The 15077-nt window shown below is 35.7% G+C and overlaps 1 protein-coding gene across 1 annotated transcript in view; it reads left to right on the forward strand.

The window, feature by feature from the left end:
* LOC126248845 (transcription elongation factor SPT6) overlaps nt 1-14701 on the forward strand; it is a 181317-nt gene extending 166616 nt beyond the window's left edge. The window contains exons 27-30 of the mRNA XM_049950270.1: nt 99-250; nt 380-570; nt 2042-2176; nt 12746-14701. Coding sequence (XP_049806227.1) covers nt 99-250; nt 380-570; nt 2042-2176; nt 12746-13043 — 776 coding nt within the window. The 3' untranslated portion in view covers nt 13044-14701. The remainder of the gene's footprint in view (nt 1-98; nt 251-379; nt 571-2041; nt 2177-12745) is intronic.
* The last annotated feature ends 376 nt before the right edge of the window (nt 14702-15077 follow it).

Below are 15077 nucleotides of genomic sequence, written 5' to 3' on the forward strand. Positions count from 1 at the left end.
TGAGCTTCTTTAAAGCTAAAAATGCACTCAATTCTCCTAAATCTTACCTTCAAAAACCAAAGTACATACAATTCTTTATTTGTGTTTTACTTGCACAGGCATGAACCCAGAAGCAATACAGAGGGTTGCTCAGAATATGCCAACACACATGTTGCATAGTCTGTCTCAAGTTGCAAGCCAGACGCCACATTATCCTCACACTCCTGGTGGCGGTACTTATGGAGCCAATGTTCATACTTATCCAAACACCGTAAGTCAGTCTCAAGTAATTACTCTTGCATATAGATTAAGTAAATGCATTAATAGTACAGATTAGAATTTATCACCCTCTTTTCAGTGAAAAGAGAATGCTATTAATTGTTAAAATTGTGTTTTTCAGCCATACACTCCGTCTGGACAAACACCTTTTATGACTCCCTACCATACTCCACATATGACACAGACACCTAGGTATGGACAGCAGACACCATCCCACACGCAAGGAGGCTTTTTGCATCCAGGTTCTGTAACGCCATCTCATAGAACACCTTCTCAGAGAGCAGCTCATACTCCACATACACCACAGCCAAGGTTTGTACATTTAAAATATATTTGAGTAGTTTAAAAAAATTGGACTGATAAAAATAATTAATTAATGAGCAATGAAAAGAATGCAAAATATAGTGTTAATAGAGAAGTTTTTGAAATGCACATTTCCCAATATATAGACCTTTCATAGCTGTTTATAGGAAATGCAACTTAGATCTGGATACAGTATTGTGAGACAAAATAATTTCATACCTTTACAGAGAAAGAGGAAAACATCGTTGTTTGATTTGAGAACAGTGAATTCTCAGTTAGCAGAGAAAAAATTTTGAAGAATGAGGACATGAAATATCTTTCAGAGCCATACATAGAGAATATGACAACAGACCTTTCCACTTATGGATATAGGCCTACTTTGAAAAGGGAACCAATGTTTCATTAATCACATCTTATACATTTAGAGTTTTTAAAAATAAACCTTTACTGCAGTAGAACTCACTAATGTGTGGTTAAACCACAAAAAAATTTAACAACAAAAACTAAGACTATAATTGAATTTCAAACTGCATATGTGTTTAGTAGATGCTCTGTTGGAACACAGGAACATGTTGTCAGTCAACAGTTTTTTTTGGAACAATTTTTTAATTCCAAAGTTAAAAAAAATTATATGTAATTTCTAAATATGTATGTGAATGACACTTCACCATTTATAATTCTCCGCACATTCTGTAAAAATATTGTAGTCTTCTACTTACATGTGCAATATAACCAAGTGTAGTGTAGTAAAAATAATAATGATACGTTTCACTTCCTCTAGTTGTACAGTGTGTCCATTTTCGTTACAAGTTCAGTAAGGTTTGATTACTGACGTGGCCTCTCAGTTGAATAAGAGATACTTTTACTGAGTTAATAGGCAGTAAGGTAATAGTGTCTTTAAGTGACGTGAAGTACTTGCAATAGACTGCTTTTACAGTCATCTATATTTGTATCAAATGTAGGATATCCATTAAGATAATTTATAAATTATCTAATTGTGCAGAAATTTCTTTCTGAAACTCAAATTATTTGTGTAAAAGCTATGTATTTTTAGTGATGTGTTCTTATTTAATTCTGTGTTCTGAACACACTTTCAGCAATCATAACTTACTCTTCATTCTCATTCATCCATCCTCTTGTTCATATAGCCCCATAGATATGATTCATTAGCACTAAATTAACACAACTATTCTTGGTAAAGTTTTTATTTTATTTGGTGAATCATTAATTTGAAACAAAAGAAACTGGATTATTTGTACAACTTTTGAGTTCTCCATTCTTGGCCGATGAACATTTGCAATAAGAAACAACTTACTGATACTCTTGAGTGATTTTTCAGTAATCAGTGATACTGTTGATTCATGTAGAAACATTTTCATAGTGTAATCTACAAAGCAGCTCTACTTACTTGCTTCCCTGTTTTTTGCTATAGTCATTACAGATTGTTCACAGCTTTTAATTAATATTTGACTGTCAACAGGCCGCAAGTTACGCCACAAACCTCAGAGCCAATGGACTGGAGAAAAGCTGCTGAAGCATGGGCAAAATTGAAAAATCGTGAGGCAGGTTTGGGAACACCAAGGCAAGATGGTCGAACAACACCACGTCAACACAGGTAAGTTGAAATGATTTTTATCATGTGTTCCTTAATGTATACTTCATTTTTAGAGTGCTAGTTTTAAACACTTGTGCATAAAATTTCATCATGATAGTGTGAGATTGTGCAGGAAAAGTGTAAAGACTGCTTGTACCACAAAGTAATTACTTGTAAAAGTATATAAATGTGGTGCTGAGGTGTGTGCTAATGATGTGACAAGTTCACTCAAAATCAAACAAATCAGCTGCAAGAAGAGAGTAGGTAACTACAGATCTGTTCGTGTGCTCCTCCAGAAAATGTCTTGTATGAAGTCTGACACAAAGGAGACAACACTGATGCTGCATATTTGTGTGCATTCCAAATAAGTTCAGTTAATAGTAGGTGTCTTCAAAGTAAGATACATTTGAGTCCATAGGCATCTGGTGTTGTTCATGTTCCCGTTCAGAAAATTTCTACCATGAGGTATGATTATTATTGTCATCTGTAGGACAGTGACTCCATGGCTGCAGTATACTGTATTCAAATGCCAGATGAACTGATTATTCTGATAAGGACATAATTTAGGTTCAAAAATAGATCTGCACTAATAAAATCTTACAAATAGTTCCTTAGAAATGCATGTAGTCCTTCTCTCAGTGTTGTGTAAGAGCCTATCCACCAGTATGACAAAGTAGTTAAGGCATTTGGAAGCTTTCAAATTCCTGTTTAGCCGTCCATATTTTGGTTTTCCATGATTTTCTTATATTATGTCAGGATAGTTCTGGATTTATTTTATTTTAATATAAAAGACTATACTACTAATCTTCTGGTCCAGCCTGAAATTGAGCCCCATTTTTAATGATTTAAATGTTTATGGGAAATGAAACCCTAATTTTCCTTTCCTTATAGATGAGTCTCTGGAATTTTTTATAATACATTGTTAAGGTGAACAGTGTTTGATTTTTCGTCAGCTAAGTTTTTGTGTTCATGTTAAATGGCAAATACATAAATATTGTTGAAAGACAAATATTGCTAAAATAAGCATTATTTTAACTTAGTGGCTGTAGTATTAGAGCATTTCCTACTACAGTTCAGGACTGTTGAATTACCTCCCTCACTCCTTTGCCCCACAGTAAGGGCCCTATGCATCATTATAAGATAAACATTAAGAACATTAACCAACACAAAATAAAACCTTTCACATTAAAAAACTGATCTTATGATATTGATCTCAATAATACTTTCATAAGGAAGAGTTATCTTCAGTTATTGTTTTGTTTTGCTTTCTGAGATGTACAAAATATGTGTTCTAGTTGACCCAAGCGAGGGGAAAACATTTTCAAATTAATTACATTTAAAAATGTGTATTTGATTTATTTTGAATAGAGACTGTGTAATTGCTATACTTTCAGAGAAAAATACATAATACTAGAGGTTGATGTCAGCAAGCGTTGATACATAGTCTTTGTCTAATTTGCTTTGGGCAGCTTCTAAGAAAAACTGTAATGCTGCTTTCATAGTATTGAAGACTACATGAGAGAGCATGTGTTTTTTTCTTTTCTTTTTTATAACTTTTTCTCTCTCACTGTATTAGAAAGATTAGTTCTTATCCTTACATGAACACTGTCAAAGTGGTGCAGTAGTATGAGACTGGACCTGCGATGTGAAGAATGGTGGTTGAAATCCCCACCCAGCCATCCAGAATTAGATTTCAATGGTTTGCAAGTGTGGGGGTGGTTCCTTTGAAAAAGACATGACCCAATGTCATGTCTCATCCTTCCCAATTTGAGCTTGTGCTCTGTCCCTAATGATCTTGTTGTTGACAGTCCATTAAACTCTATAATCCTACATTTTATGAAGTAAGATAGAGGAGAAGATTATAAAGAAAAAGGAAGGTCAGTAGACAATGAATTACATGTAATATACACAGTAGAGCCCTGGTAATTGGATATGTGGTATTTCAAAATTCAAGCTGGTCTTAAGAAAATTAAAATGTTACAGAAAACTGAAGTAAAAACCCATTTTCGTATGTTGTCCACGTGTACATTTTACACACTATGGAATGTGTTACATTTTGAACTTCCTTTCAATTTTCCATGTACAATACAGGTAAAACTGTTCCACTTGGGGTTTTTGTTCATAATGCACAAAAATAACCTTGGCCTCAGACTACTAATGTATTTTTATTACAGATGGAAAAGTACGATTAGGTTTCAAGGAGTGCCCTTGCTCTTTCTCTGTTGACCCTTTACTAATTGGGACCACCTGACAATCAGCTGTTCAGTGCATACCATCCTTATTGTTACCCTTACTGCTGCGGCTACTCAGCAACAGTGGTCATTAAAATACAGTAGGCCTAAGTAACATTACAGTACTAATTTTATAACAGTGGGATACCATTGTTATTTGTACTGCAGTTGGTAGTGTAGTAACATCTGTACTGTAGTGAGCCTACCTGTGTAATGTTAAAGTGTTGTACACATGTTCAGTGTACTGTACACATGTAACTGTGTGTTTCTTAATCTTTAAATTCATACATTACAGTGAGCGGTAGGAGTTAGAGAAACTTAGTGCCATTGAATGAGAAACTGGAGGTTTTGAAAAGACTAGACAAAAGAGAAACCTTTTAAAAAGAAAAAGAAAAAAACCTTGCTGCTGAGTGTGGAGTTGCTGAAGTGACAGTTTGAGATTGGCATAGAAACAGAGACAAAATTGAGAAGTTTTCTTTAAACAAGTGTTCTATTTCATCATCTGAACGGAAGTCCGAGAGGAAATCTGAATAAGAAAAGATGAGAAAAGTTTTGTTTGTTTTGTTTACTCAACAAAGACAAAAAGGCAGTCCAGTTTCAGAGCCTATTGTGCAAGAAAAAGCTGTATTTTTTAGACATGAGTTAAAGAAAGGTGAGGACAATTTTACTGCAAGTTCAGAATGGCTGGATGGGAGAAGAAGTGATATGGTGTAAGGTGGTTTGAAATTTGTGATGAAAAACTTTCTGCAGGTTCTCAAACTGTTACACAATTTTGTGAGAAATTAAGAAAAATTATAGAGGAAGAAAATCTTTGACCATAAACTAAAGCTGCTGCTGATAGGGAAGTCTGCTAAGCTTAGAGCTAAAAAAAAAGGTATCACTGCTTCTGCACTGGTTGTTACTTCTGTCCACCAAAAATCTGCTTGGTAGAAATGAAACTATTTTTAAGAAACGGTTTTTCGGAGATTTTGTTCCAGAGACAAAAATATACCTAATGAAAAAGTGCTTGCCTTCCAAAGCAATCATAATATTTGACAACACTGGTTCACACCCTGATGAGGAAGAATTACACTGTGGTAGTATTCGCGCATTGTTCTTACCCCTTAATGTGACGAGTTTAATACAGCCTTTGGACCAAGGTGTTTTATAATGCTTGAAAAAGGTATTGTTGTTGTTTGCCTCATATGCTTGCACAAACAACAGAAGGTTAAGGAACCACCAAAGAATTTCTTAAAAAGCTATGATAAAAGACGTAGTTTACTGGGTAGCTGATTCATGGTCTAAAATAAAGGCAGAGACACAAGAATGTCTTGGAACCAATTTTATGGAATGAAATGGATACGTGTAGTATAGACAAAGATGACCTACTGTTGGTAGAACAGGTGAAAAAACTAGCTGGATGTGAAAATGTGAATGTTTCAGAATGAATTAACAGTTTGAAGTGACCGATCTTGCAATTGTTGAAATGGTTTGTGAACCCACTGAAGATAGTGGCAACGAAAAATTGCCTGAAGAAATTGTACTAGTGATCACTCATACCAAGGGTTTGGCAGCACTGGATGTGGCATTGTGTTTTATCGAGCAGCAGTTATGCCTTTCCCTTTACCACATTTTCCAAATTGTGCTCAAAATTTTGCAATGAGAGGTACACAAGGTACATGCTGTGCACAGAATGAAAAACAAGAGAATATATATTCCTCATTTAACTTTAGTGGGAGAGAGAAACTAAATGAATTCTAAGACTGGAAAGCAGAGAAAAGAACTAAACCTTGTAATTGTTATCTTCTTCCCTTTACCAACTTGTGCAATGTTCTGTACTGATCCTTGGATATAAATCAGCTCCCTGACATAGTGTCCAAGACATATGAGAGTTTTTTTTATATATTTTTAGTCACCACCTCTTTTGTCTTGGAGTCATAGTGAAACATGCAATACTTATCCATGGTGATTAGGTGGCTAGAGAAGTTAACTGGACGTTGCTTGACACAGCTGCAACACTTCACTGCTGCCTCGATTTGCCGGGTATTATGAAACCATCTGTATGATGTAGGTTAAGATCCCAGCTATCACATCCTGGAGCCATTCACCTCAGTGAACCCTCATTTGTGAGTAATAGACGAGGAGCGGGGAAAAAAATTTGAATTTTACGTGTTGCTCAGTAGCGTTAAAAGAGAGACCATTTTCTAGACTGATTGTGTTGTGTAATTACTAGGCTAAGGACATCACATACTGAAGGTCAGGGGTTAGAATATAATCAGATGCCTTAAATTTTTTTGAAATCATTATTGAAATGACTTTGATCATTATTTTTATTCAATTACTTGGTTAAAACTTTTTTTTATTTCTATTCCTGTGTCACATCCCAATCATCATATGAATTTTTTCATTTGTTCTCACTTTTTCTTTATATTATTTTTTTGCTATTGGAATTTTTGTGAATGGGAATTTAATTATATTTATCTATTACAATATTTAAATATTTGAAAATGTCGAACTATTGGTTAAAAAAAAAAAAAAAAAGACAAAATAATCTATCTATATTGACTGTGTAGTAGTGTTGAATATTCGAATATGTGTTTTTGTTACAAGATAAGCATTTTTTATGGTAATCATCATACAAACACTTAAAACATAGCCTAAATGCCTATTACACTATGGGCAAAATAATGTAGATGTAGGCTAAAATGAAACAAGGGATTAAAAGGAAAACAAAATTCAAGAAAAATGAGGAACACAAATAATGAATGTAATAACATGGATAAAAAACATGATTATAAAACAAAAAAAATCAAATTATAGCATAAAATTAATCTCAAAGATTTCAAGTGGAAAAAGAGTGATAGGAAGAAAAATGAGAGCAAATGAAGTTCATATGATGATTAAGACAATGTAACAAAGCAATAGAAATAAAAATGATCATCACTGTAATTTAAATAAAAATTTAAAAATAGAAAAAGGATTTTTATTGCCTGATGAGATTCAAGCCCATAACCTTCTGTATGTCAAGGCCTTCCCTTTCCATCACACCATTAAACCAGTCAATATGATTTTTTTGAGTCATCAGTCTTCTGAGTGGTTTGATGCAGCCCACCACAATTTCCTGTACTGTGCCAAACTCATCATCTCAAAGGAGCACTTGCAACCTATGTCATCAATTATTTGCTGGATGTATTCCAATTTATGTCTTCTTCTACAGTTTTTGCCTTCTACAGCTCCCTCTAGTACCATGGAAGTCACTCCCTGATGTCTTATCAGATGTCATATCATCCCATCGTGTCTTCTGGTCAATGTTTTCCACATATTCCTTTCCTCTCTGATTCTGCATAGAACCACCTCATTCCTTACCTTATCAGTCCACCTAATTTTCAACATTCATCTGTAGCGCCACATCTCAAATGCTTTCATTCACTTCTGTTTCAGTTTTCCCACAGTCCATGTTTCGCTACCATACAATGCTGTGCTCCAAACATACATTCTCAGAAATTTCTTCCTCAAATTAAGGCCTATGTTTGATATTAGTAGACTTCTCTTGCCCAGGCATACCCTTTTTGACAGTGCTGGCCTGCTTTTGATGTCCTCTTTGCTCCATCCATCATTGATTATTTTGCTGCTTAGGGAGCAGAATTCTTTAACTTCATCTACTTCATGACCTTCAATCCTGATGCTAAATTTCTCACTGTTATCATTTCTGCTACTGTTCATTCCATTCAGCAGATCATGTAATTCTTCTTCACTTTCACTCAGGATAGCAATGTCATCAGTGAATGGTATTATTGATATCATTTCACCCTGAATTTTAATTCCACTCCTGAACCTTTCTTTCATTTCCATCTTCCTTCTTCGATACACAGATTGAACAGTAGGGGCAGAAGACTACATCCCTGTCTTACACCCTGTTTCATAGGAGCACTTCGTTCTTGGTCGTCCATTCTTATTATTCTCTCTTGGCTCTTGTACATATTGTATATTACCTGTCTCTCCCTATAGCTTACCCCAATTTTTCTCAGGATTTCAAGAATCTTGCACCAGTTTACATTGTCAAATGCTTTTCTAGGTCAACAAATGCTACGAATGTGTCTTGATTTTTCTGTAGTCTTGCTGCCATAATCAAATGCAACATCAGAATTGCCTCTTTAGCGCCTTTACCTTTACTACAGCTGAAGTGATCATCATCAATCACATCCTCAGTTTTCTTTTCCATTCTTCTACGTATTGTTCTTGTCAGCAACTTGGATGCATGAGCTGTTAAGCTGATTGTGTGGTAATTCTCGCACTTGGCAGCTCTTGCAGTCTTGGGAATTGTGTGGGTAATATTTTTCCGAAAGTCAGATGGTATGTGTCCAGACTCATACATTCTACACACTAATGTGAATAGTTGTTTTGTTTCCACTCCTCCCCCCAATGATTTTAGAAATTCTGATGGTATGTTATCTATTACTTTTGCCTTATTTGATCATAAGTCCTCGAATGCTCTCTTAAATTCTGACTCTAATACTGGATCCCCTATTTCTTCTAAATCGACTCCTGTTTCTTCTTCTTTCACATCAGACAAATCTTCCCCCTCATAGAGGCCTTCAATGTACCCTTTCCATCTATCCGCTCGCACCTCTGCATTTAACAGTGGAATACCCGTTGCACTCTTAGTGTTACCACCCTTGCTTTTAATTTCACCGAAGATTATTTTTACTTTCTTATATGCTGAGTCAGCCCTTCCAACAGTCATTTATTTTTCAGTGTATTCACATTTTTCATGCAGTCTTTTTATCTTAGCTTCCCTGCGCTTCCTATTTATTTCATTCCTCAGCAACTTGTATTTCTGTATTCCTTAATTTTTGTATTTCCTTCTTTTATCGATCAACTGAAGTGTTTCTTCTGTTACCCATAGTTTCTTCACAGTTACCTGCTTTTTTCCTATGTTTTTCTTTCCAATTTCTGTGACTGCACTTTTTAGAGATGTCCAGTCCTCTTCAGCTGTATTGCTGACTGAGTTATTCCTTATTGCTGTATCTATAGCCTTAGAGAACTTCAAGCGTATCTCATCATTCCTTAGTACTTTGCATCCCACTTCTTTGCGTATTGAGTCTTCCTGACTAATCTCTTAAACGTCAGCCTACTCTTGATCACTACTACATTATGATCGGAGTCTAAATCTGCTCCTGGGCACGCCTTACAATCCAGTATCTAATTTCGGAATCTCTGTCTGACCAAGATGTAACCTAACTGAAATCTCCCCACATCATCCGGTCTTTTCCAAGTATACCTCCTCCTCTTGTCATTCTTGAGCAAAGTATTAGCTATTACTAGATGAAATTTATTACAGAACTTAGTTAGTCTCTCTCCTCTCTCATTCCTTGTCCCAAGCCCATATTCTCCTGTAACCTTTTCTTCTACTCCTTCCCCTACTATTGCATTCCAGTCCCCCATGACTATTAAATTTTCATTTCCCTTTACACCTGTATTACCCTTTCAATATCCTCATATACTTTCTCTGTCTCATCATCTTCAGCTTGCAACGTCGTCGTGCATACCCAAACCCTCACTGTCGATGTTGGTTTGCTGTCGATTCTGATAAGAACAATCCTGTCACTGAAAAGTTCCCAGTAACACTCTCTCTGCCCAACCTTCCTATTCATAATGAATCCTACTCCCGTTATACCATTCTCTGCTGCTGTTGATATTACGCTGTACTCATCTGACCAGAAATTCTTCTCTTCTTTCCATTTTACCTCACTGACCCTCTACTATATCTAGATTGAGTTTTATCATTTCCTTTTTCAGATTTTCTAGCTTCCCTACGATGTTCATGCTTCTGACATTCCATGCCCCGACTTGTAGAACGTTATCTTTTCGTTGGTTATTCAATCATTTTCTCATGGTTACCTCCCCCTTGGCACTCCTCTCCCAGAGATCCGAATGGGGAACTATTCCAGAATATTTTGCCAATGGAGAGATCATCATGACACTTTTTCAATTACAGGCCTTATGTCCTGTGGATACACATTTTTTGTCTTTAATGCAGTGGTTTCCATTGCCTTCTGCGTCCTCATGCCATTGAGCATTGCTGATATTTCTGCATTTAGGGGCAGTTTCCCATCCCGAGGACAAGAGTGTGCCTTGAACCTCTGTCTGTTCCTCCGCACTCTTTGACAAGGCCATTGGCTGAGTGAGGGTGACTTCTCATGCTGGAAGTCCTTGGCCACCAATGCTAATTATTAATCAAAATTTAAGCAATGGTGGGTTTTGAACCCAGGCCCATGAACATTTTGATTACTCAAAGACGATACCCCTATACCACGGGTGTATCAATATGTTACTACTATTTTAATGCTGTTGGGTATCACACAAAATTCAAAAAAAAAAATTTGTTAGTAGCTTGCAAATAAGGGCCTACCAGGACGAATGGGAGTTTCAGAAAGTTGATCCCACCAATGGGGACCTCGACTTGCATGGATTGTTGCAGCATTACACCCCTTCAAATACAGAAAATAGTTACCACACAATACTCTATTTATGATGTGCAACATTTTGTTTTCAGTCCTCTAGAAACATGCTATGGCACTGTTATATGACAGTCAAGCTCTTGAAAACAAACAAACAAAAAATTAATTACGTAACTTCATTTTTTGAGGTTGTGTGTTATAGATTTCCATAGATCTATTAGAGGACATTAATGTCTGTAGATAAATGGCAGTCCATTCTTCCCCAAGAGACAAAACCAAATAAGGTAATGGTGTTTGGACTCTGGAGTCTGGTGAAAACTCAACATATTAACTCATCTCAGAGGTATTCTATGGGGTTTAGGTCGGGGTTTTGAACAGGACAGTGCATTTCATGAATGTTATTGCCCCTGGATCTTTGCTCACAAATGTTGGTTTATGACAGGGTGCAGTATCATGCTGATATAATCAGTTATCATCTCGGAACTGTTCATCTCTCAAACCCAAACCCTTCCACCAAATTGCCACAGTCTGTAGTGTGATTCATCACTCCCAAGTCACTTGTTTGCAGTCATCCACCATCCAGTGACATCATTATTCACACCATCTCATGTGTCGCGTAACATTGACTCCAGAAACAAGTGGCTTTTGACCATTGTACCCCATTCCTTTTAACCCCCTACACACATCTTGCTAACTGATCTACTGGGGGCACTTTTGAACTCCAAGTTATTCCTTCTACTAATTTCATGTCATTTTTTACAAGCACCATCTGAAATATTTCACAGTCCCTGTCCATCACTACATGAAGACTGCTTGTTCTGCTTCTCAGTCACATCACCAACCATCAACTTGGACAACTTTAGAAGGGCAGAAATATACCTGGTGGATTTGTTACTCAGGTGACAGCCAATTAGTAGTCTGTGTTCAATGTTACTGAGCTCTCCTGAGTGGCCCATTGTGCTGTTGTTACTGCTTCTGTGCTGACAATGTAATACTCACCACCTCCTTTTATAATGGTGGGTCTGCCTTGCATGAAATCTAGTGGTCTAAAATCTTTTCAAAACAAAGAATTACCATCATTTATTAGCTTCAATTTCATAAAACTGTATTCTGAAATGATTCCCATCTCAGCTAAAATACTGCCTCTGATATGTTAAATCCTTGCAAAAGTATTACCTAATACTTGAAGCCCTTTAGTTATAGTTTTCTACTGACTGTTTTATACTTTCCCAGATATCATTGGTGGTTATTCCACTGTTGCTGTAATATCATGACAAACCCATTTAAAAATGTTGTCCCATTATTTAATGGATTACTCGTTCTCACCATCCAAATTTAATGGTGAGAGGAGAGAGTAGTTTTGTAGATTACTACTGTTGGCAATAATGTAATTATTCATTTGTTTATAATCCATATTATCACAAAATGGAGGAGAGAATGTAAAAGATATGATACATGAGTTGTGGTGATAATCTGAAAACAGTGTGTTTTTTGTTGCAGTGGGATTCAATCACCAGTTTTCTCCTCTGAATGTGAAAATATTTTGGGTTGACTTCCACAATAAATAGCGAGAAATAATGATTGTTACAAAGTAAGGTAGCTAACACAGAAAGATGTAGGTGTTTGTTTTTTCAAGGTTACTCAGGTGACATCCAGTTAGTAGTCCATGTTCAAAGTTACTGACCTCTCCTGAGTGACCCAGTCAAGAAATATTCTGAGTGTGATTCAATGAACCCTGTGTCAAGCACAAAATGTGAATTGCAAGTAGTCGTGTAAATGTAGATAAAGTCCACACAAGGATTTGTGTTTCGTTAGTTTATGCCCTATTTATAACTTAGTTTTTTTAATGATACTGTGTGCTGCAAAAATAAATTGCTCTAGTACTGAAGTTTTCATATGAGTATCTCTTTTAATTACAGTGGAGGTTCAACACCACGATTTGATGATATAAGGAAGACAACTCCTCAGTTTGATGAGGCTGGCCGAGCTACACCAAGAAGCAACAGTAGTGGCAGTAGCAGCTTTAACATAAGTGTCAGATCGAACAATAGCCGTTTAGCTTATGGGTTGTCAGTAAACAATATGAAATCACCAAGAAGTACATCTGGATCAGGACGTGACAGCCTTCGATCTACACCCCGCACTAACACTAGCCCACATTCTATGATTGAAAGTTCTTTGAGTGGTGATGCTACACCACTGTATGATGAAAACTAGTGTTTTAACAGATTACAATGTCAGTTACTGCTGTGAATTCATTTGCAAAACACCACTAACTGTGCTGTTCCAGTGATATTTAAAGACTGGGTGAAAACAATGTGCTTAAGATTTATGCCTCCTTAAAAAGTATTTGGAGTGTGCTGTTTGGCTTCAGATAGTAACTTACCAGCTTCAGATTATCCTGAGTCTGAAAAGAAGTTGTTTTTATAAGATATCTTTTGTAATAAAGATATATAATTTGTTTTGTATAAATGTGGATTAAGCTTTTGTTTAAAGGTATAATGATTTTATGATTTTATCAAAAAGAATTTGATTTTTGTACAAATGTTAAATATTCTATATGTGCAGAAGGACCATTCTCCTGGTTTACATGAGAATTATTATTTATTTTTTACTGAAATTTGTGAAATATTTGGATAGTTCGAAAAGTTTCCTCAGATAGTGGCATTTGATTTGTATTGTATTGGTAAAGAAGCACATTTATTGTCACTGCTAATGGTCACACAACATTCAAAAGCAATAATAACCTTCACTACATTATACTAGATGTGTTCTTTCACAAACAATGCATTTCATATTTTCATGTAGAATAAAGTCGTGTTACATTCATAATACTTTCACAGTCAAATTAATGTGTTCTCATTTGTGCCACTTAACAAATAGCTTTGATACATAAACAGTTTTATACTTGTTTTAGTAATAATTTTTTACATTTTACTTTCTAGTTGACTCTGTGAGAGATGGAAGAGCTTTCATTTACAGACTCCTTAGAAAAGGGCAGTCACATAAGGGGCTATGCACTTGTATGCAAATAGAAAATATTGCTCATTTAATCTCACACTTTCGGAATATGAGAGATCCTATGTCCTCTTGTTTTCATAGGTAGAGAGGGGATGGGGGCAATAATCACTCCTGTCTCAAATTGTCATTAGCAGGTGTGCCTCTCCTGTCTCTCATATTGTCAGTTTAAATATATTGCTCCCTCTTTTTTTACTTCGGTCATACTGTTCTCAGTCCGAACTGCTCTTTATTCTTTCATAACATATACAGATTTGTCCAACATTCAAAGTTCCTGATGTTAAAAACTATTCAAATGTTATAACTTTTTTGTAGAAGTGTATTACAAAAGATATTTTTCCATCCTGTCTTAAAAGTATTTTTTTTTTCCTCTGGATGTTAATTACACCAAGTTTGTAAGTGTATTTGATTCAATCTTCTCCAGATTTTCTGGTCACAGCAAATTCAATCAATCAAATAAATCTTATATGTTATTTAGTGTCCTCTCCTCCTCTGCCTTGTTTTAGTCATGTGTGCAGAGAAGAAAGTATTTGCCAGTGAGAGTGTAGTAGCCAAATTTTGCTGTCACTCTTACTACACCTCATATTTAATCATGGTATGATCTATTTTCTCACTTCTATTTGTCGTTAACTGAGGAAACTTTCATTTTGTGTGAGGAATTTTGAAACTAAAAGTATGATTTTTCCTGTTGCCTGTTATCTGCTGAATTCAAACTTGGGATTAATGTGAGCACTATGTGCTCCAAAGTTTTTAATTGTAGAACTGTCCTCTTTTTTAAAACATTTTTTAGTGTTGTACAGTTCATACTAATTAAACGCCATAATAAAGTGCAAAAGCAGGCTTCTGGCAATTCCATTGACATTGTTTGTCCAAGAAAATAATAAAGCCTTGGAAATTGTTGTGTAAAGCTTGATGAACCACATCTGGTCTCTACCATTCTTAAGTAAGATATTCATTTTATTTCAGTTTTCACCATGCTGGAATCTCTGCTTACTGGTTGTATATCATCTCTCTATCCTCTTTGGTATTAAAGTGTTTTGATTTTAATATAAGATGTGGTCGGGATTGTTGGGGAAAAAAAAAAAAGACAAAAGATATTTAATACACTGTTAGCGTCGCGTATATTCTGCATGCTTGTAAATGCTGAGAATAATCAAGGTTGCTATGCAGGCACAAATATTAGCAAAAATGGGTAAAGTTTTGCTTGTAATGGTTTGAGAGACTATATAACCA

The sequence above is a fragment of the Schistocerca nitens genome, chromosome 1 (assembly GCF_023898315.1).
Source record: "Schistocerca nitens isolate TAMUIC-IGC-003100 chromosome 1, iqSchNite1.1, whole genome shotgun sequence".
Taxonomy (NCBI): Eukaryota; Metazoa; Arthropoda; class Insecta; order Orthoptera; family Acrididae; genus Schistocerca; species Schistocerca nitens.